Source organism: Eutrigla gurnardus, assembly GCF_963514095.1.
Source record: "Eutrigla gurnardus genome assembly, contig: SCAFFOLD_97, whole genome shotgun sequence".
Lineage (NCBI taxonomy): Eukaryota > Metazoa > Chordata > Actinopteri > Perciformes > Triglidae > Eutrigla > Eutrigla gurnardus.
The window spans coordinates 1-20,393 of record NW_028155250.1 but is presented as its reverse complement, the minus strand read 5'-3'; the positions used below and the strand labels follow the sequence as shown (position 1 = coordinate 20,393).

Below are 20,393 nucleotides of genomic sequence, written 5' to 3'. Positions count from 1 at the left end.
ACAACAACGCTTTCTCTCGCCCCATAAAATCATAAAAACGCCTCTCGGGCTGCTTCCCCGCTCTCCGCCGCCTCTTTGAACTGGTGCGACGGCCGAGCGCAGCCAAGAGGAGACGGCAGACGTGACAGTGTGAACAGCAACAGTCTGGTGCTAGACACCGCTTTACACCCGGCGCCGCAATTCACAGTTCGAAGTGCGAGAGCACTGAAAGAAAAAAAATATTTCAAGAAACGACGAGGAAAAGGATTACCGATACATGCGACCCCGAATACAATAGGAGTGATTTGACGTTTTTTTTTTTTTTTTTTATCGTGCCCAACAGGGGGTTCGCGACAAAATGGCGGTGGATGGCAAATGTGTGGGAAGGTTCTCGCCAAGGCGCGAGCAACATAGTGAGTGTCAGTCTTCGTTCCCGGGATAAAAACCACAAAAAAAAAAAAGCGAAACCAATGCCAATCGCTGAATGAGCGAGACAAAATTCGGAAAAGCGCGGCAAAGGAGAGGGAGGGCGATGTTTTGAAAACAAGCCTGAATGGATGCACATTTACAGTAACAAAGAAACAAACCCTTTTGAAGAGGAGCGCTGTGGATCACCGGGCAAGAGAAACCAGCAATTTTGCGATTCTTCTTTTGAAGGTTTTCTTCTTTTCGGGGTGGAGTGTTGGGGGGGTTTGTGGCGCTGCACTGGCAGCTGAGGCAATCTGGGTCTCAAGCACATCTAAGGTTGGGCAATTAGTTCCAGTGCCACTATTAATGTGCTGAAGGGGCGCGCTCGGCGGGGGGTTGAGGGCTCGGCTCAAAGGGCTTCGGTCCTTGCTGGGATGAGGGGGTGGGGGGGTGGGTGGTGAGTATGGCCAACAAAGGTGGGGGTCAGGACCTCAGGGCCATGTGAAAGCTGTACCATGTCCACTGACCTCTGAGAGCCTGTACAGGGCCGGTCACCATAACGGCCGTTACAGTTTTTACTCTTCACCGGAGAACATCGTCAATATCCAAAGAAGGAAAGAAGGTAGTTCACAAACTGAAGCTACGTTCATTAGCAGCTCGATACGAATTACGTTTGATAAAGGCCTCATTAATGGAGAAGTTAATGAGCTGAACCACAGTTACATTAAAAACATTATTTTGTGAATTACCTATTTTTTCAATTTTTTATATATATTCTTTTAAACATTTCTTTGTTAAAAATAAAATGTAAAGAGTGAAAGGTGTCGATTTCTGTCTTACAAATAATTGTTTTCTCTTGAGAAGTGTAAATATATGAATGATGTTTTATATGAATATGAGATGATTCATAATTTCGTCTAGTGCATCATTGTCTCTCCCCAGAGCCCAAACTGACATCTTCAAATGCCTTGCTTTGTCCAGAATTTTTTTTTTTAATTTATAAAATTTACAATGATATCAAACAAAGAAAAGCTGGAACCAGAGTATATTTAGCATTTTCCTTGATATTTATAAATACACCGTGATTATAACATTTGTTTATCGACTTCATCGCCGTGTTTGTCTCCTTTTGTCAGGAACATATATATAATATATATCATGTTATTTAACTCGGATTCCGGCGAACTGCACATGACACGAAGATCGATCGAAGGACGGCGGCAAATCCTCCGCCACGCTGCCTCCTCCCTTTGTGAAGGCCTCGTTCTGGCCTACATTGTACCTTGACACCCACATGCAGCCCACATCTCTCTCCTGGGCTTTTGATCTCCTCCGTAATATGTCAAGGGTATTTAGACGACTGAAAGCAAGACATACGCAGAGCAATGTAACGCCGGCGAGCCCTTTTTTTCCTGCTGGAGCTCTGCTCTCGGATCCAATACGAGTTCTTTTTTACCTTTCAGGGGTGAAAAATGTCAGCAGGACTTTAGCCACGACTCGCTGTTTTTTTTTTTCTTTTCTTTTTTTTGTAAATGCCGTTACAGACGGCTGACTGAAGACAGTAGCTGTTGACTAATACCTGCCGCAGAGCTCCACTGTGTTGGAAAACCGATCAGGATATTTAACCGACTGCCTTTTATAGGAACCATCAGAATAAATGATTCCCTGATCCACAACAAACAGGCGACGAATGGATGGAGGCTTTTAAATCATATTCACTGATAATTGGGTTCATTTTCCAGGATGATTTTTTTCCTACTCATTTCAAAGCTACATATCTTAATTCATAACATCCAAACTCCATTTTGCTAATTTTTAAATTGTAAATTTCATCCGTTATTTATTTATTGCTGCAATGCTAAAGGAAGGTTTATTTTTAAACAAAAATTTAAATTCTGGGAAAAAATGGATGACTATTAAAGCATATCTCATTTTAAATACACTAAAATGTGTAATATTAATTTCTAAAGTAACTATAGCAACCAAGGGACAAAAAGTTTAACCTTTTCAAATTCTCAAGTCTATCACCTCGATATTGTACTTCCTGTATAACTATAATAACTGGGTTATTTTCCACCACGGAAACAAAAACAAAAGGTCAGAAAGAGAACAAGACGTTCCTTTCCAGCACTTTTCCAGATCTTTGGGAAGAAAAACCGTTGCCGTTCTCTTTGTCTCCTGATTGGTCGACGGTGGCGGATTGAGCCGGATTCAAAAACCCTCGGTTTGGTTTGGCCGAAGCGCTGACCACCGGAGTTTGACAGGAGCCTTTGTGTTCTCCCGGGGACAATAAGGGTGAGAGGTGGGGGGTCAAACCAAACTGCTACACCCCCCCACCTTGCCTGCTGACCTTTAACCCCTCCCGTCATTGTCCGAGTAGAAAAAAAAAACCTTATTGTACGTCTCTGCTGGCGTTTCCCTCCTGATATGTGAGGTTGAGACTAAGATTACAGCAAGATTATGTCGGGAGTCTTCTGGCAGATGTTCTGGCTCCTTTTTTATTTCTTAATTAAAAGGCAACAAACAGGAACTGGGTTGGTAATGGATCGTGTGGGATTAAGCTTAATAAATATACTTGTTTTGGGGGGTTTTTTATACGCCAACCTGCTCCGATACCATTTAGGGGTTGTGGATTATTACGTATTGGATGTCACATGACAACGAAGATGACCTAAACTCACCGATCCTGCAGCGTCGGGTTCTTCTTCTTCTACTGTGTGTTTTTCTGCAGCTTCTATAGCGGGTCGAGTGATGCGCTTATGTAGGTCACGAGTAACTTCGGGACAATTAAAGCGAAGCTGCAGTCGTGTTTGGGATGGTGTTGGATTTTCACTATTTTCCTGAGAGACATTAATGGAAACCTATTGAGTTCTTACACTCTTTGTGTTGCAGAGTGCAGCAGCTTCTTGACCTCAATTAATTTTCCTCACCTATGCTTTTTTTTTTTTTCCAAAAGAAGCAAAGCAAGAAAGAGTTTTCTTATTGCAAGAGCTGCAGAATGGAACATTTCCCCGACAAAGTCAATCAGTTGCTGGATTCTGGGCGCTGATTCTGCGTTTTGAACCCAGCGCTTTGAAAAAAAAAGCACATTGAATCAGTTTGATTGCAGAATTGATGGCACAATTAGGATCTTGTTTTTTGTCACATCACAGAAAGTGCGTGTGGAAGTCATCACTGCCGCCTTTTCCCATCTGAAGCCCCCCCACCTCCTCTACCTTTTCTTTTCCCCAAATGAAGCAGCAAGCCCCCCCTCCAACACACAGACAAAAGTCAGGTCTGTAACCCCTGTGGACCCCCCCCCCCCCCTCCCCTCCATGCTCTTTGACCTATAGTGGAGGCCTGGCTGAGCACAAACAGTGGTCGTCCCCTGAAGCCCTCCCACCACCTCCACCTCCACCATGGGCTCCTGTTTCACTCAGGCAATGAAAGGGCCTACTGTAAATAACGGGGGGCCTGGCTGACCCCGACGTTTATCTGGGCCTGAGACCCCTGCATCCATCCTACTGTAACAGAGCCCACTGCTCACAATAGACCCTCTCATGGGTGTTAGACTGTGGGCTCTCTCCCCTCTGTGCCCACTCAGAATGGGGATTAGAAAAAAAAAAAAAGAAGGGCCCCTGTCAGGTCCTCCGAGGGGGTCAACCCCCTCCAAACCAGCATCACAACCCCATCCCACAGACACTTTAGCCTTTGTCCCCCTGTGTGAGACTTGGGAGCAGGGAAGGGTAGAGGGAATGTGGAGGTGGAGCTAAAGCCTGAGACCAATCACTCTGACAAAATGCTGGATCAAACTCGCAGCTCCAAACACCATCAAAGACGTTTACGCTCCAATTCAACCGTGTGGGCTTCTTCTTCTCTGGATTAATCTGCGTCGGACGGGAGGATAAATGCTTGTTTTTCTCAAATATTTTTAGGGACGTTTTTTATATTAAGGTTGTTAATATGTTGTAATCCAGGGTGATATAATGTATTATTCCTCCAGGTCCCTCAGGTCGGCTAGCTTCGGGGGTCCAGAAATCTTAAACTTAAGCTCAGGGGTGACCGCGCCTTTACTGCTGCAGCCCCAAACCCATGGATCAGCCCCCCCCATATAAGATCCCTCCATGGACTCGTAAATCCAGGCTCAAAACACACTTTTTTCACACGTTTGAATTTCGCTGATGTTTCTGACTTGTGCTCATCGTGCCTATGAGATGTGTACGTTACTACATGGCTTAATTAACAAGGCGGAAATAATAAATTGATTGATTGACGAATAAACACACTAAAAAAAATACATGTAATATAAGCCGTTAATGAGCAAAAAAAGAGAAATTGTGCATTGTCTGCATGTTACAGACTCATCCAATAATTCCATTAATTAAAAAATGACTTTAGGGGTCTCTTGCTGGCTGTGAGTAATTATATTAAGATAATAAAAAAAAAAAAGAGAAAAAGTCAGGTAAGGTGATGATGGTCTATGTGGCCGGCCGGCTTATGGAAGGAAAAGGAGGGAGAGAGAGAGAGACCCCGGGAGATAGAGAAGAAGGTTTCGGGTCAGAGGCTAAGTGAAATATATCCCCAGTCTGAGGCATGCGAGAGAGGATGCAGGAAGCTGAGGGCCAGAGATAAGGGCACAGACGTGGGCGATAAGCACCCAAACACCTGTTAGGGAAGCTCCAGCTCCTCGCCTCAGACCAACACTCTCAGGAGGCAATAAAAAACAAGCAGGGAGGGGGGGGTGTGGAGAGAAAACCATCGGACAGAAAACTGTAATCTGCTTTTCTTTTCCAAAAAAGGTAAGCAGGGAGTTTTGGAAACCGCAGAGGGTTTGCTGCTCGGTGGTACACGGCGGTAAGACCCACCCCCCCCATCCTGTTTACACCATGCTTAATGGCATATGGTGGGAAGCCTAGAACATCATTTGTAAGGTCAGCGGCGAGACAGGAGTGGCAGAAATGATGCTGTTTGAGTCATGACATGTCAGAGCCACCCGCCTCAGTGATCAGTCCAGGAAATGGAATGGCTTTTTTTTTTTCTCCTCCCCCCCCCCTCATCCCCCACTCTCGCCTTTTCGGGGGGCCGCAGGGACAAAAAAAAAAAACAGACAAACACAAAACAATCTGGAAGCGGTCAAGAGAGACCTTGGAGACGGCTGACAGTCGTGGCAGTAAACAAGAAAGAGAAGATTCACGACGTGTCGGGGAAGAAATTCATGGGCCGATTATGGCAGGAAGTACACCGGCTCGACCAATCACAACGCGGCTCACCGTCACAAAATACCTCGTCAGCGACCAGCCGGAAATTATGGGGGTGGGGGGGCAATTAAGGGGTTACGCTGATGATGTCATAACCTGACATCTTAGAGCCAGTGGTCAATGTGATGTCAAAGTAAACACCTATACAAATGATGGGAATAAACTACGATTCTATAGATATTACACACGATATTTAGACTAAATATGATGGTGTTTAAACCCAAAAACATGAATAATTAAATAAAAATCAAAGGAATTCAGTAAACTCCTTTTTTTACTTGTTGGACTATGATTTGAAAAACAATGAATGAGTCTTTGGATCAGTTAAATAATAATAAAATAATTTTTAAATACACCTCTGATGATTTATGCGTCTCGTCCACGACTTGCACTTTCTGTTTTCAGACATTCTTCTCTTCAGGCGGACAAATCTCCCTTCAATTGAATTCAACCCCCACCTCGCATTGCAGCCCCATGTAAGGGGGGGGGGGGGCAGCATATCCATCATCAGCTCTCTCCCTCTGGTAATCTCTCCGGGCGTCTTCGGTCAGCAAATACATAAATCAATTATGGTTTTAAGCTTTATGCCATGATTTACCCAACTGATCCCTCCTGGATTACAGCGGAGCTTAAAAAAATGTGTCGGCCGGCTCCAAGTCGCCTTGACATTCATTGCACTCGCTCGCCACGACGCTCGCCGCCACGCTCGCCACGCAGCCGAGGGGAAGACGTGGTAACACGGTGTAGGCTGCTTCGTGAGAACCCCATGGCGCTCTTTGAATTTGGTGCTAACATTTGGATTTCTTTGTATCCCGGGTCAACGTTCTGCAGTCAGCGACTTATTCCAACTAATTGTCGGGTTAGATGAGGACGTTTTGAGGTGACGCTCAATAACAAATAAATGAATAAATAATGCATTACTGATAACGTGGCCAGTAAGCCAACATGCTAGTTGCTAAGTAGCATTAAATAGGTGGACATGCGTTGCCTTGGACCTTCTGCACTCAAATGACTTTAACCATCATCATTACTTTAACAATGCATACTATGACATCAAAGAAGAAAAAGTATTGATATTTTGAATAAATGATGACGAAAACCAAACAGGTTGGTAGCTGCTGTTTGTGAAGCTGCTAAATTTACTTCAAAGCAGATAAATTACAATATACATTCTTGTCAATTAACAATTCTTGTTGTAAGTTTTGATTTGATTGAAGTTACGCCAAGTAACTTTAGACAAGTTTTTAGACAAGTTTGACTTCTCCTTTCATGCCAGCGTCAGCACTTCACTTCCACCTAAAGAATGGTTGTCCGTTACAGCATAATGACCCGTTCTACGTGAATTACAGGGTTACGTGGCGGCTCTCCCCCCCATACATCAGCTGCCGCGGCCGTGAGCCGACAGCTCGCGCTAACGTAGCATGCACCTGTGGAGCGAACACGCCGACGCGGTGGCGCGCCGGCCTCGGTTTCCTACCTGAGAGCCCCTTTGTTACAGGTGACGGTGGAGAGAATAAAGGACGGGGGGTAATTTTTATGACCACCTTCTTAGCACGCTGGTATCACTCCATTGGGGCCCCTTGCCAATCTCTGGCAAACCATTCAAGTGGCAACAAAGAGGCTAATTAGAAGCTCTCTCACTGGAAGCCCGCGGAGGGCTCTGGTTTGATACTTCCCAGGGAGGCTCGGGGGGCCTCCGAGGTGGAGGTGGCAGCTTTTTTATTTTTTCTTTCCCTCCACACACACTCATACACACACATTTGCGAGCACACTTGGGTTGGCCCTTTGGCTCTCGCACATTCGGTCATTGTGGCCGTCCCCTCCTTACGGTCCGCCAGAGCAATAGAATCAGAGAGGGGTAACCGACAACATCTTTCATGTGGCGGGGACCCGGAGAGGGGATGCTAATGGGATATCGATGGGATTAGAACCCAGAGCGTTCAGGTCCGGGAGAACAGAGGCAGAGCTCTATGAACTAGAACTAAAACCCACTCAGCTTTAAGGCCAGATCATTCTAATTCTATTGACTTTTTCCAACCCCCTTTTCTTTTTTTTAATGGGAAATTGACAACGATGCACTTTAATACAGTAAGAAAGAGAAGATGCTTTGAAAGTCTAATAAAAAAGGCTTAGAGAATGAAAATAAATAAATAAATCTCCCTCGCCGTGTGACACCACCTCTTCTACACCCACAGTAGCTGCTACTACAGATACACATCAGGAAGTTAAAGGCCGATAACACATTTGCATGTAACCTGACAACTGGTTGTAATTACTACCCCCCCCCCCCCCCCCCCCCTCCCTCCCCGGAGCTTCCCACCCCCACAACACGACACAAAAAACACACCAGGCCAACTTCCAGTTACAGTATGTTATCCTTATCCCTCCCTACAGACCCCAAGGCCCCCGCGGGGGACAAAAGATAGGGGCCTCAGTGTGTTTGTTTCATGGCAGCTCCTGCCAGACCGCATCAGCAAAAGGCCACGTCTGCTCGGGCGCCGCTCGCCACACAGAGGCAGCTGGTCGCGGCGAGTCAAGCTGCTAACTTTTATTACACAAGCACCTCCCTCCACTCTTATCTCGGGGAGGGAGGGAGGGCGATCTAATCAGTAGGCTGATTAGATCGCCCTCCCTCCATTGCCATAGCCACTGTCTAGATATTAACCCCCCCCCCCATCCCCCTCTCCTCTTTTCTATTGGTGGGGCCCTTCCCAAAGAAAGCACCTCAATTCCCATCAAACACCAGCTTTACCAGATTTAAGATGCACGACAATGAAATGCTTGATCTGTTCTCAGGTGTGTGTTTGCATGCATGCATGTGTGTGTGTGTGTGTAGTCCATTCCACATGACGTAGCCCCCCCCCCGTGTTAAGTCTTTAATCGATGCATCTCCCTATCCTGACAGTGAGGACAGAGCCCAGATCTGAGATCAGAGCGATGGCGGTGTAAATCTTTACGGTTCAACCAGGAGCCTTTTAAAGCGTGTCTATAATTGGGCCTCGGCCAGCAGCTGCCTCGGCTGCTTGGCCGATCACCGGCGGTCCCGCGGTCAAAGCGCCAGTTCCTCAGGGGGGGGGGGGGCATAAACAAATACCGCACCTCCAATAAGGGCAAAAAAAATCACCTGTGTGAAGATAAAAAGAGAAATGTGGCAGCCGGGCTCAATAAGCCGCCGCCGTCCGTCCTTGGTCGAGGTATTTCTTGGGAGAGGTGTGTTTTTTTGTCGAGGCTTTTTTTTTGGTCTGCTGTTGGATTATTACACCAACATGTACTGTACCTCTGAGTGCAAGCCGGGGAGACTTAGCTCACTGAGTGATTTCAAATAGAGGGTAATCCACTGCCATGTAATGGATGCTTTGTTGACTGGCTTCTCTCAGGGAAGGAGGGAAAAAATGCTCTCACAGTTTTACAGCTCGGGAGCTTGAAATCACTTTTAGTTTTTACTCCAAAAAACATCCAAAAAAGGTGATGCACTGTATTCGGAGACCGAAACAACGATGATGCACGATTATCCATCAGGCTTTACAATCTACTGACACATTTATTTCTTCCCCCTCACAGAAACAGATGCCCCGATCCGATTTATTAGCCCTGATACCGACACAGATACCCTCATTTGGGGTATCGCCAACTGAGATCACTCTTATGTATGACAACATCAGGCTCAACTTAAACACTGCTTTCTTCACTTTGTAATTAAAACAAAAACTAAATAATTACATAAAATATAAATTGAATTAATTGCTATTTCTTTCTTTGTAAAGAAAAATCTTCAAAATGAACAGGAATTACACTTTTACACTGAACAAACAGAGCTGAGCGTCGCCCTCGAGGTTACTCTTACGTTCTACTGAGGCTCCCATCCACCCAGACTGGGGGGTTCATGCTATACATCACATAAAAAGGTATATGGAAGTTGCTATGTTACAACTGTCCAGTGTTTCCGAGCTGGACATCAAAAAAGACACCCGTCAATCAAGCAAAAGGTGAACACCGTTAGCGCTCTCTGTTAGCGTTGTTAGCCCTCGCCATGTCGACAGAGGCAACAGGAACACTCATATCCAATATAGCACTTTTTTAATTCAATAAAAACCTCATACATGGCCAGATTATTCTAAGCCAGCATCCATCCTCCAACCGCCAACCTTTCGGATGTTATCTTAAGCTACTTACACGACTAGCGGTCACCGTCGTGGTCATTCGATCCCCGGCCAACAAGGTGCTCACGGCGTGAATGTAAAGTAAGAAAGCGGTGGTTAATGGTTGACAGCGTGCTTGTAAAACTTCCACTAGCCTCACCTCGACGTGTAGGGTATATGTGTGTGTGTGTGTGTGTGTGTGTGTGTGTGTGTGTGTGCATACATCGCTATCACCTGCAACAAACGCTATGGGCCGCTATCTGGGCTCAATCGGCTCTCGGTTTACTGAGGAGGAGAGCCAAGGGGTTATCTGTCGCACTCTGATATGCACAGATAAGGGCCTTTGGGCCCGCTGTTTAAACACCTGGGGCCCGGGGGGTATTATGAGCGCCCTCCGTACCCCCTTTTGCCACAAAAGGAGAGGAAATGGAAGTGCGAGTGCTGGCTGCTGCTGAGAGGAATGTGTGTAAAAAAAGTAATGTGTGTGTGCACGTGTGGAGGTTAATGCAGGGGCGATTACTTCACCACTCCCACCTCATACTCTAACACTTCTATCAATACTAAAACTAACATGAGCAGAGACAGAGAGGAGAGGCAGGGATTCCTTGTGTCATCCCCCCCCCCCCCTCTTCCTCCCCTCCCACTAAAAAAAAGCCCAGGCTGTATTATGAAAAGACGGAGTTAAAGCATCGATGGTTATCGCTGATGTTTAACGGCTATATGCTGGAAAAGCGCTCCTTTAAAATAGCCTCTTTTTTTCACTTATGTGATGTACATTACAGCGAGGGTCAGTCATTTGCATGAGAATGGACGATTAAGTGAAAGAGATAAACCCAAGGCTAGTTCCTGTGAATTGGATGCTGTGTTTGGAATACCAAGCAGTGGAGAGTGTGTTTTTTTTCCCTTCTTCTTCTTTCCCCCCCGTCGCCGCTGCAGAATTAGCCCCCTGCATCATGCATTTATTTTCCCCCCAATAATCACTCAGCTCCCCTTCCCGTGTTGATTGTTTTCTCAATGCAAAGGCGTTACTAAAATATTGCCGTAACCCCTCTAACCCTGAAGCAGTTACCCTGGGAAAGACAAGCCTGGTGCTGGTGCAGGGGTTGGTGTTAATGTGTGGCCGTTCATTAAACTAACTAACCTCAAAGATAGGGTCGGATATCACCTCAGTGCTGCTGCCAATACAATGAGTTTCAGCACTGATAACAGAAGAAATGGGTCTTTGATGCCATACTGAAAAAAGAGTCTAAAATGTGGATTTCATTATGGAGGTTTTTTTTACATCTTGGTGCTCGATTTTGATCCGTGTGGAAATAAAAAAAAAAGTGTTGAAGATTCGACTTCCAGGTAGCAGATATGGTACGAGTGTAATCAGATCGCGATTTTTTACACAGATTGTAAGTAAGTATTGTACATTCTCTCAGTTCTACGGCTCCCGAGACTCCAGCATGCTGCTGCTTACAACTGCTGCTGCTGCTTACAACTGCTGCTGCTGCTTACAACTGCTGCTGCTGCTTACAACTGCTGCTGCTGTTGCTTACAACTGCTGCTGCTAACAACTTCTGCTGCTGTTGCTTACAACTACTGCTGTTGCTTACAACTGCTGCTGCTTACAACTGCTGCTGCTGTTGCTTACAACTACTGCTGCTGTTGCTTACAACTACTGCTGCTGCTGCTTACAACTGCTGCTGTTGCTTACAACTGCTGCTGCTTACAACTGCTGCTGCTTACACCTGCTGCTGCTGCTGCTTACAACTGCTGCTGCTGTTGCTTACAACTGCTGCTGCTGCTGCTTACAACTGCTGCTGCTGCTTACACCTGCTGCTGCTGCTATATAAAAATATCTCCAAACGCAATAAACATGCCGTCTTTCCTCTAAAGCAGCCGGAGTCTCGGAGGGAGCGAGGATTATAGATCGAACCCCCCCGTTTAGTTTAGGCCCTCCACAAGCAGAGAGGAGGAGAGACAGGTGAAGTGAAGATAACATTGTTACAAACAGGTCCGGTCATGAGAGATACACCAACCTCAGTTAAGTTTGCAGGAAGTGATGCAACGTTGCCACAGTGCATTTTTATGTGCAGCCTCTTTTTGTTTTTGGTAATTGCTAGGTCATGTGGGAACTTGGAGGCAATTGTGTGCTCGGATTAACCATCACACAAGTCATGATTTAGTTTCACTGATAACTCGATGCTCAGTGTTCTATTCTTCTTATGAAGAGAGAGAGAGACTTAATGGGAGTAAACCGCCTTTTAAAATGGCACATTTTCTTTTTCAAAGCAATCGCTGCGTAGTGGATCTAATTTGTGCCGATGTGAGGAGCGCTTCATGTGGATTTCCGAAAATGGAACTGATAAATATTTAAAGCAACTTTAAACTTTCTTTAAAGTGTTACATTTGAGAAACAGAATTTGGGTGTTTTTGTGTCGGGCTGCATCTTTTTTTTAAATTGGAGAAATTAGTTGGTTTGTGCTGTTTCGGTCTTCAAAAAACAAGCACGACAAAGAATTTCTGTCGCCTTCACTCACACTACTTATACGTTTATCCTATAGGTGACACACACACACACACAGCATTCAGTGTGGGTGGGTGTTTTTTTCTTTAATGATACAATCCAGGGCTCAGAGTGAATGAAAGGGGGGAGCAGACTTAAATCTATACAGGAAGTGGGCACTTTCTGGTGCGTTCGTTTTAACATAGACGCTGCTTACACAGACACCTCACACCGACGACCTGTGCCACATCTGGAAACAATTACACTCGTGTTTGACTTGACCTGCCTGCACCAAGTGAACTCTGCCAACTTTTTTTTTTTTTTTTTACAGGTTAGTTGCCGTGGCAGCGGTGACCCTGACAGTGGCTGCGGGGGGAGAAATGATGTGTAATTAGTCGGAGGGGAACATGACTCCCTGCCCGTCTGAAATAAAACATCTTGCATTCACATCAAAAAGAATGAGGCGGTTTGACAGGCCGTACACATGGTAGCGAGAGAGAAAAAGAAGGACTTGATATGCTATCAAATGACCCACATTGGAATTTTTGCGAGGACACGAGGAGAGTCTGAATTATCAAGCATCTCTTGGTAGCACAGCAGACCTTTCATGTTTGGACTGCGAAGCAGACAGCGGATGATGCAACGTTTGATTCCTACACTTCAGGAGGCTGTCAGGACAGCATGTACAATATTAAACAGTGTCGTGTCGGTGTATCAGCCCGTCTAAATTAACCCATTAGTATGCTACGGGAGAGACGGGGGGAAGATCAATGCATGAAACGGTTTGGAAATCTCCTTTGATACGAGATTTTCCGGCTTGAGTGAATTGATGAAATTCCTCTTGAAACACAGGCAACCGTTTCACACGGCAGACTCTTTTTTTTTTCCCCCGAGACAGAGACAAGTGTAGCCTGTCCTTAAACACGGGGAGACTGCGTTACTGCATCTCAAACAGAAGCGATGGTTGTGCGGTGAAGCCGCTGTTAAAGCTCGCTTCGAAGGAAACGGATCATAAGCAACACAAAAATTCACTTCTGCAGTTTTTATTCTCCCTCCTTTAAAGACAGTCCAGGCAGAAATACCTGTCTAATTCAGTGAATGAGGAGCACTCATCATGAAGGCCACATACATTTCTACACTTACAAAACTGCCAACACACCCACACACAAAAACTACAAATATCTGACTCGTATAAAATAGAGTCAAGAACACAAACAGGTTGCAAACAAGAAAAAAAAAAGCCATTCTGTCATATATTTGCTAAAGACGACGTTAAAAACCAAAGGATAATCTGAATCGGCTCAAGTATGACGGGATCGGCAGGATTCAAATCACCAGGTGAACTTTAACCACCGTGCACTCCTTAATGATTTGAGCAAACACTACAGGGTTGAGGAGAAGGTCACAAAAAACAAAAGCAACACAAAAAGTCATGCAAGTTAAATCCCACGAGGTGATTGCACCGATACAATGAATGACTATGAAATTGAATGCAGCTCCGTTGATTTACTACCACTCCCCTGGTCCTAGAACCCCCTCTCCGGTCTCAGAGACCTGGTCTGCCACCGTCTAGTCTAATTATGGAGCTAAATAAGAGACCCCCTTGTGCAGTTGTGGGGAAAGGGGAGGTGAGTCGGGGTCCAGGATGACGGGTGCCCACTTTGGTAAGTGTGTGCGATAGCTGCCGCCCACGTCTTGCAAGGCGTCACTAATGGTCTTGGACAATGTTACGACAGCAGTCAACCCGGGCCTTTTATTGGAGGAGTAGATCTCGGAGCCCGGAGTCAAACAGAACTACGGTTTGTGTCCCTCAAGTCTATTATATATGCGAGTGTGTGGATGGATTTCGAGTGGAAGCTGGTACCCAAAGTACTAATATGTATTGTGAGTAAGGTGTTTGGAAATTGTGAGGCCAAACAACTTCTGCTTTCTGCCGGACTCAATGCAAAACTATCTCAGCAAGCTTGCATTCGACGATGTGACGAAATGGACCGCACGTTTCACGACCGAAGCAGCAGAATGACAAAGGAAGCGTGTCTTACCTGTGCTGCTCCACGGCCTCGTTATCGGGTAGCTCTGCAGCGCAGACGTTGCATCGCTCGTGCTGGTTCCTGCCGTCCGGTTTCAGGCCCTGCGCCAGCTCCCCGAGCTTGTTGAAGAACTCCCTCTGGATGAAGCTCTGGGGCAGGAGGCCCCCGTAGGCACTGAAGTCCATAGACATGGCCAGGGCCGGGGACATGGGGAGGGCGGAGGCCATGGACGCCGCCATGGACGCCGGCATGGACATGAGGGCCTCCGCCTTGTGATTGACGGGCAGCGCGTACAGCGAGGCCAGGTGTTTCTCCGTCATGCCGGCCATCGCCTCCAGGCCCATCTGGCTGACGTCGACCTGCGGGTCGCCCATCACCTCGTCGCGGACGTAGTGCAGCTCACGGGCGCTGGTGATCACGCTGCTCCTCGTTGGCGTCCCCGGGCCGTCTCGGTTCCGGTCCTCGCCGCTCCGCTCGCCGTTGCTGGAGGCGCTGGACTCCATGTTGGGCGGGCTGTCATGGCCGTTGCCCCCCATGTCCACCTGCATCATCTCAGTCTTGATCTCGGTCATCATGTGGTGGGAGTTGGCGTGGCCTTCGCCGCCGAAACCCTGCTGGAGCAGAGACTGGCCGATGCTCATCAGGCTGTCCACGGCGGCCTTGGTGGGACTCAGACTGGAGACGCCGAAGGAGGTGGAGACCGAGGGACTCTGGTCCACCATGCCGGTCATGATGGCGACCTGCTGGGAGCTGGACAGATAGGGATTCTGCATGGAATGCTTTTTGGAGTTCTTGGCTCCGTTGTGGCCTTTGCGCTCGTCGTCCTCCTCCGTGCTGCCGTCGTTGGCGTTGACCTCGGCGTCGTTCTCGTCCGAGGACTGGATGGTTTCCAGGATCTTGAGGCATTGCTCCTCCAGGTACTCGATCTCCAGGATCTCGGCCGCGTACAGGAGGTCGTCCAAGTCCTCCACCTTGGCCTGCAGCGTGGCAGTGTAAGCGTACTCCAGGATCTGCTGGAAGGTCTTTGGTGAGAGGAAGTCCAGGGTGTAATGCTGACTGCTGCGGTGGAAGAGGATCTCGAACATTTTGCTTGTGCAGGCGAGCACCGTCCGGTGAGCGTGGAACTCCTGGCTGTCCACCATGATGACCACGTCGCACAGCGTCCCCGCCAGACGCATCTGGTTGGCCTTGTGCAGCAGGGCGGTGGGGTGGTTGGGGTTCTGGAGCTGGATCACGCCCATTTTAGATAAATCCATCGTGACGATGCCGACTCATGAGGCTCGCCTTCCCCGCTCAGCAGTGTTTTTAGCGATCTTTGTAAACAAGATGAAACCTGGAAAAGGAAAAAAAAAGGAAACCTCAGTTCTAGCACAGAATCCACTCGTCGTTTTTCCAAAGATCTAATTAACTCAATGTTTTACAACAAATGCATGAATATTACAATCAAGTTCCCCTCCCAGATCCTCCTTCAAGCAATTTCAGGAATTACATTTGGAAAATAAAAAGCAAAGGCCCCCCCCCCCCCCTCCCCAAATACGTTTATTCAATGTAAACCACTTTGTTTTGCGAGTGCGAAGTCAGGGGGAGTTGTTTTCAAATTGCAAACATCCCGCGGGGATGTGCAGTCACATTGTTCTCAAAATCAGCGGAGAGTATTGACTGTAGATTTCTGGAGAGAGACAATTTGCGAGCCGTCCGACAGGCTCAGCCTGCATACCAATCAGTCCCGCCGTACGTTAAAAAGAAGAATTCGGTTATCTGACGGAGGAGGGAGGGGGGGAGAAAACGTATGCACGGTTTAAAAAAAAAAAAAACAAGTGTGAATTGTGCCGCTTGGCTCACAAAGACCATCACCAGCCTTTTTTTTTTTTTTTTCCTTTTTTTGTCTGAAATTAAACAGCATCTTACTCAGTATTCCCATCACAGACGGGAGCAGAGAGCGGCGGCCAGAAATGGATGGAAGAGGAAAGCAAAGCAGAACAAGGCAACACTGCAGCACCAAAACACCCCGATAAACCGACGAGAGTCCGTGGGAAGGGCTTTAACTCCTTCATCCAGTTGATGGAGGGGGGGGGGGGACGTGTTGCTTCAACTCAACGTATACGGCATCCTCCCGACCTCGCCGCTTCACTTAAAATTCGAGTTAAAACTCGCAGAATCGCCCCCCCCGTTAACATGATCATTATGAGCTGAAACAACAATGCTCTCTTCATCCAGGGAGGGGGGGGGGGGGGCAATTACATAAAACCGTCTTGCCACTACATGTGCTCTTAATGAAAGAGTGAATGACAAGAAGTGACCCATTTTCTTTAGGTTTTATCAACTCAATATATTCAACACGTGACAAATAATACGACACATTTTCAAACCATCAAAAGGTCAATTTTCCTTCACAAGGAGATGATTTGTTTCTCAATTTGAAATTTTTACGTTTTGGGAGCACTTCATCCCTCCTGAGAACAATACACACTCAGAGAGAAAAGAAGAGGAGATATCAGCCTCACGGCTAAATGGTGACCTCTCTTTAAAATAACAGAAAAAAAGAAAATACACCAGTAGGCCTAATTCCCACATTACAAGCTCACAACCCCAGAAGCCTCAATCAGAACACACAGGAGGGGGAATTATGCTGCTCTATTGTTTGTGCTGAGGATCGTGGAGAATAAATAGTCTTGGTGGGTTTTTTGGGTGAGGGGGGGCACAACGATTAAATGGTTATAGGAGGTAGGTAATGATGAAACCACAGGTTCTCATGCAGCCGACCTCTCCCTCTCAGCCCACAGAGGTCAAACGTAAAAAAAAAAACCTCCGACATTATCTTTATTACAGGTGAGCCAATAGCTGCGATTTAAGGGCGCCGTAAATCACCAATGCTTGTTGCGCTCTGTGGGCTTTCGACCAGAGCTGTGGGCTTCACCACAAAGTTGCAGTTTTTTTTTTTAAGGGGGTGTTTTAACGCGTCGCTGAGCTCTCCATTAATAAAAAAAAAAAAGGGAAAAAAAAGGAGGACGCGTCTAGACAGCCGCACCAGACGAATCACACTGCGCGTTATGCATTATGCACACAACACACACCACCGCACTACATTAAACTACATTAAAGCGCGCAATGAGGTTTCGGACCAGGACCCGGAGCAACAATGCGGGACCACATTTTTGTTTTTGTTTTTGGGGGGGGGGGGGACTTCACAGAAAGCGACGTGATCGATCGATGTGATCACGAGTCGACCCAGCCACAACAAGAACACACAGCCGTTCAATATTCCGGACCATGATCCGCCGCTGACGGACGACGGACGTGTGGGAGAGAAAGCAACATGCTACAGAGGGGGAGGCGAGGGGAGCCGGGGGGGGGGGGACACCGAGCGTGCTAAAAAAAAAAAGTATATAGGAGACGGACAGCTGCCAGAATCTGATCCCAGACCGGCGCACAGGTGGACTTTGTTGTAGTGGCGAGAATGAGCTGCTCTAACACGCAGCTGACGGGAGGGGGGTGAGGGGGTGACGGTGGGTGTCTGGAGGATAGAAGAGGGGGCAAAAGACAGTGAAAAGAGAGAGGGAGAGAGATTAGACAGTCTCGATAACAAATCAATCTGGCCATTGCGTCCAGTTCTCTCCCTCCCTCCACCTCGCGCAGTCCGCGCGCGTGCTCCTCCTGCAACATCGATCGGTCACCGATCAAAACATCTAGAGTTGCCTGTCAGTCATAACCTGCAGCGTGACCGTACGGTGATTTTGTTCTTTCTTTTTTTAGGGGGGGGGGGGGGGGGGGGGGGGTCGTATAACGACCATCCCCCCCCTTCAGTCCTGCTCGTGATGTCATCACGGTTAAATTGAGGCAAACTGGTGCGTCTGGAGACAAGGACGAGGCGAGAGGGTCGCCGTCTCAACAACACAAATACAGAAATAAATAAACACACATTTCCATCAAAACGAGCGAACGCGGTGTGTTTTTCTCTCTCCCCGGCGGTGTCACATGGAGCGGGGCGTCATATGTTGTCTGGCTCCCGGTGAAACAAGCCAGACCTCACGTCCTCGAGCCGCGATCTCCAGCATACTAAACCAGACCCGGAGTCGTGCTGGTGCTGGAGGTGGTGGAGCTCTACGTCAACCCTACAAGCATACACTACCGTGCGTAAATGCAAACTTCCAGCCACCTTGCAGCGCAATCAGGAGAGAAAAAAACAAAACAAACAGAAAACACTTGTTTTCATCCGGCGGCGGCGGCGGCGGCTCCGGGTGCGCAGATTCCAACTTGCGTGCCAAAGTCGCGTTCGCTTGTTAACTTCAGCGTGAGGTTGAACGGGGACATGCGAAGCGGAGCTCCCTCCCCGGCGGCGGCGCGCGGCTACAACGCGTCCAAAATATTCCACATGGTTGAATGAAAGTACACAGAAAACGCACGCAGTAGTACGCGGGGTCTGGGCACTTGTCGCCGGTGGAAGGTGGGGAGGAGGGAGGTGGTGGTAGGTGGGAGAAACCTGCAGCCGCGTTTCGCCCCGGATCGGTACTCACCTCACAAGTTGCACGTTTTTTGGGGGGGTTCCGTGTGAGTGTAGACGGGGGAAGCGCGGAGCTACAGCATAGTGGAGGCAGTTCGCAGTGCCCGCTCTCTCAACGCGCACTAACTCCCCTTTCTTCTCTCGCCTTAGCAAATCAACACGGCGCTGACGTCAACGCAGCCAGTCAGCCAGACGAGCAGCGGGCGGGCGGCCGGCTCTCTCCGCGCTCCAGCCACACAAACGCTAAGAAAGTGAGACACCTAGGGGGCTGTCTCATGTCAAACGGCTGTTAGACAGTCGAGGCGAGACGAGGGAGAAGGTGAGCGACGCACGTTATAATAATAATAATAATAATAATAATAATAATAATAATAATAATAATAATAATAATAATAATAAATAAAGACCCTGAAGGTTTGTTCCCAAACTTGCAGGGGCACACTGCATGTTTTGATGGTCCTTTGGGGGGGGGGGGGGGGGGGGGGGTGAAGCCCCCTTTAATTATTAATTAATAAGACAGCAAAGGTGAATTCAACATAGATGACCTGTCCTCCAAAGGTGCTTTTTTTCAAATAAACTAACAATTGTGTTACTTATTTTCGGAATATTTAAAACAAGATGTATATATATATATATATCGCAACCACTTCTATTTTCTTTTGTTTTAAAAAAAATATATATACTGTATGTTAGTGCCCTGGATTCTTATGCTTCTTATTACATTTCTTCTTAAATGCAAATGAAAAATATGATTCAATCTGACAGCGGTTTGTTAAAGAAATACAAAAACAGAAGTAGATTATATGCTTTAGCGGTTGAATCATATACTTTATCACTTAAATGCATAATGTTCAACTTTTGCAGAGAAAACACATACAAAAAGTGGCCAAGTTGCATTAGGTTACAAGCAACACATGGCAACCATCTGAATCTTATCGTCTCTTACTGAGAAAAAGGATCCAACTTATTTAAGGAATCAAACGACTTTTTGAAGAAGCATGACTTGTTTTAACAACTGACACTAATTTGAAGGAAACGCCATGAAACAAAAGAACAAGTGGCTCCTCTTTTCTTGTCTCATGAAAAAAAAATGTCCTTAATGATCAATATAGTGAACGACTCACAGCCAGATGCTCTTTTAGTGCATTAACTACCCCTGATGGTTTCTCAGCGTATAGCTTTAATAGTCTCGTTGACCAATAACCAGGATGCACTGGGTGGGACACCCCATAACTGCATGCCCCCCCTCCCCCCGATATATCTCCTGGAGTCTTTTATACTAAAAGGCACACTTTGGAGCTTCTATGAAAATAAACCCACAGTTTAATTTCACAATATTTTCTAATTCTAATGCCCTTTAAGTGCTCCGAGTTTGCTCTTACGTCGTCTTTGCTTTTTTTTTTGTCGGTTTTAATATAAAATCATGGGCTGAAGCCGAAGGAAGGAAGAGGAGGATATGATATTTGAACGTTTCTAGTCTCAATTAGCTTTGCTGATCAACATGGCACATCATTTATGGGCGGTACATCCACCCAGTAGGTGGACATTTTAAAGTTTTGAGTGAAAAAAAGTTAGATTTTCTGCCAACATGCTCGCATAAAGACTACA

At 46.8% G+C, this 20,393-nt stretch overlaps 1 protein-coding gene across 1 annotated transcript in view; it reads right to left on the bottom strand.

The window, feature by feature from the left end:
* The window catches only part of LOC311010381 (zinc finger and BTB domain-containing protein 16-A-like), a gene marked incomplete at its 3' end in the record, with an annotated part of 61,866 nt that extends 43,048 nt beyond the window's left edge, over window positions 1-18,818 (bottom strand). The window contains exons 1-2 of the mRNA XM_084040895.1: window positions 18,799-18,818; window positions 14,297-15,617 (exon numbers count right to left, since the gene is read on the bottom strand). Coding sequence (XP_083897021.1) covers window positions 14,297-15,540 — 1,244 coding nt within the window. The remainder of the gene's footprint in view (window positions 1-14,296; window positions 15,618-18,798) is intronic.
* Between the last annotated feature and the right edge of the window lie 1,575 nt (window positions 18,819-20,393).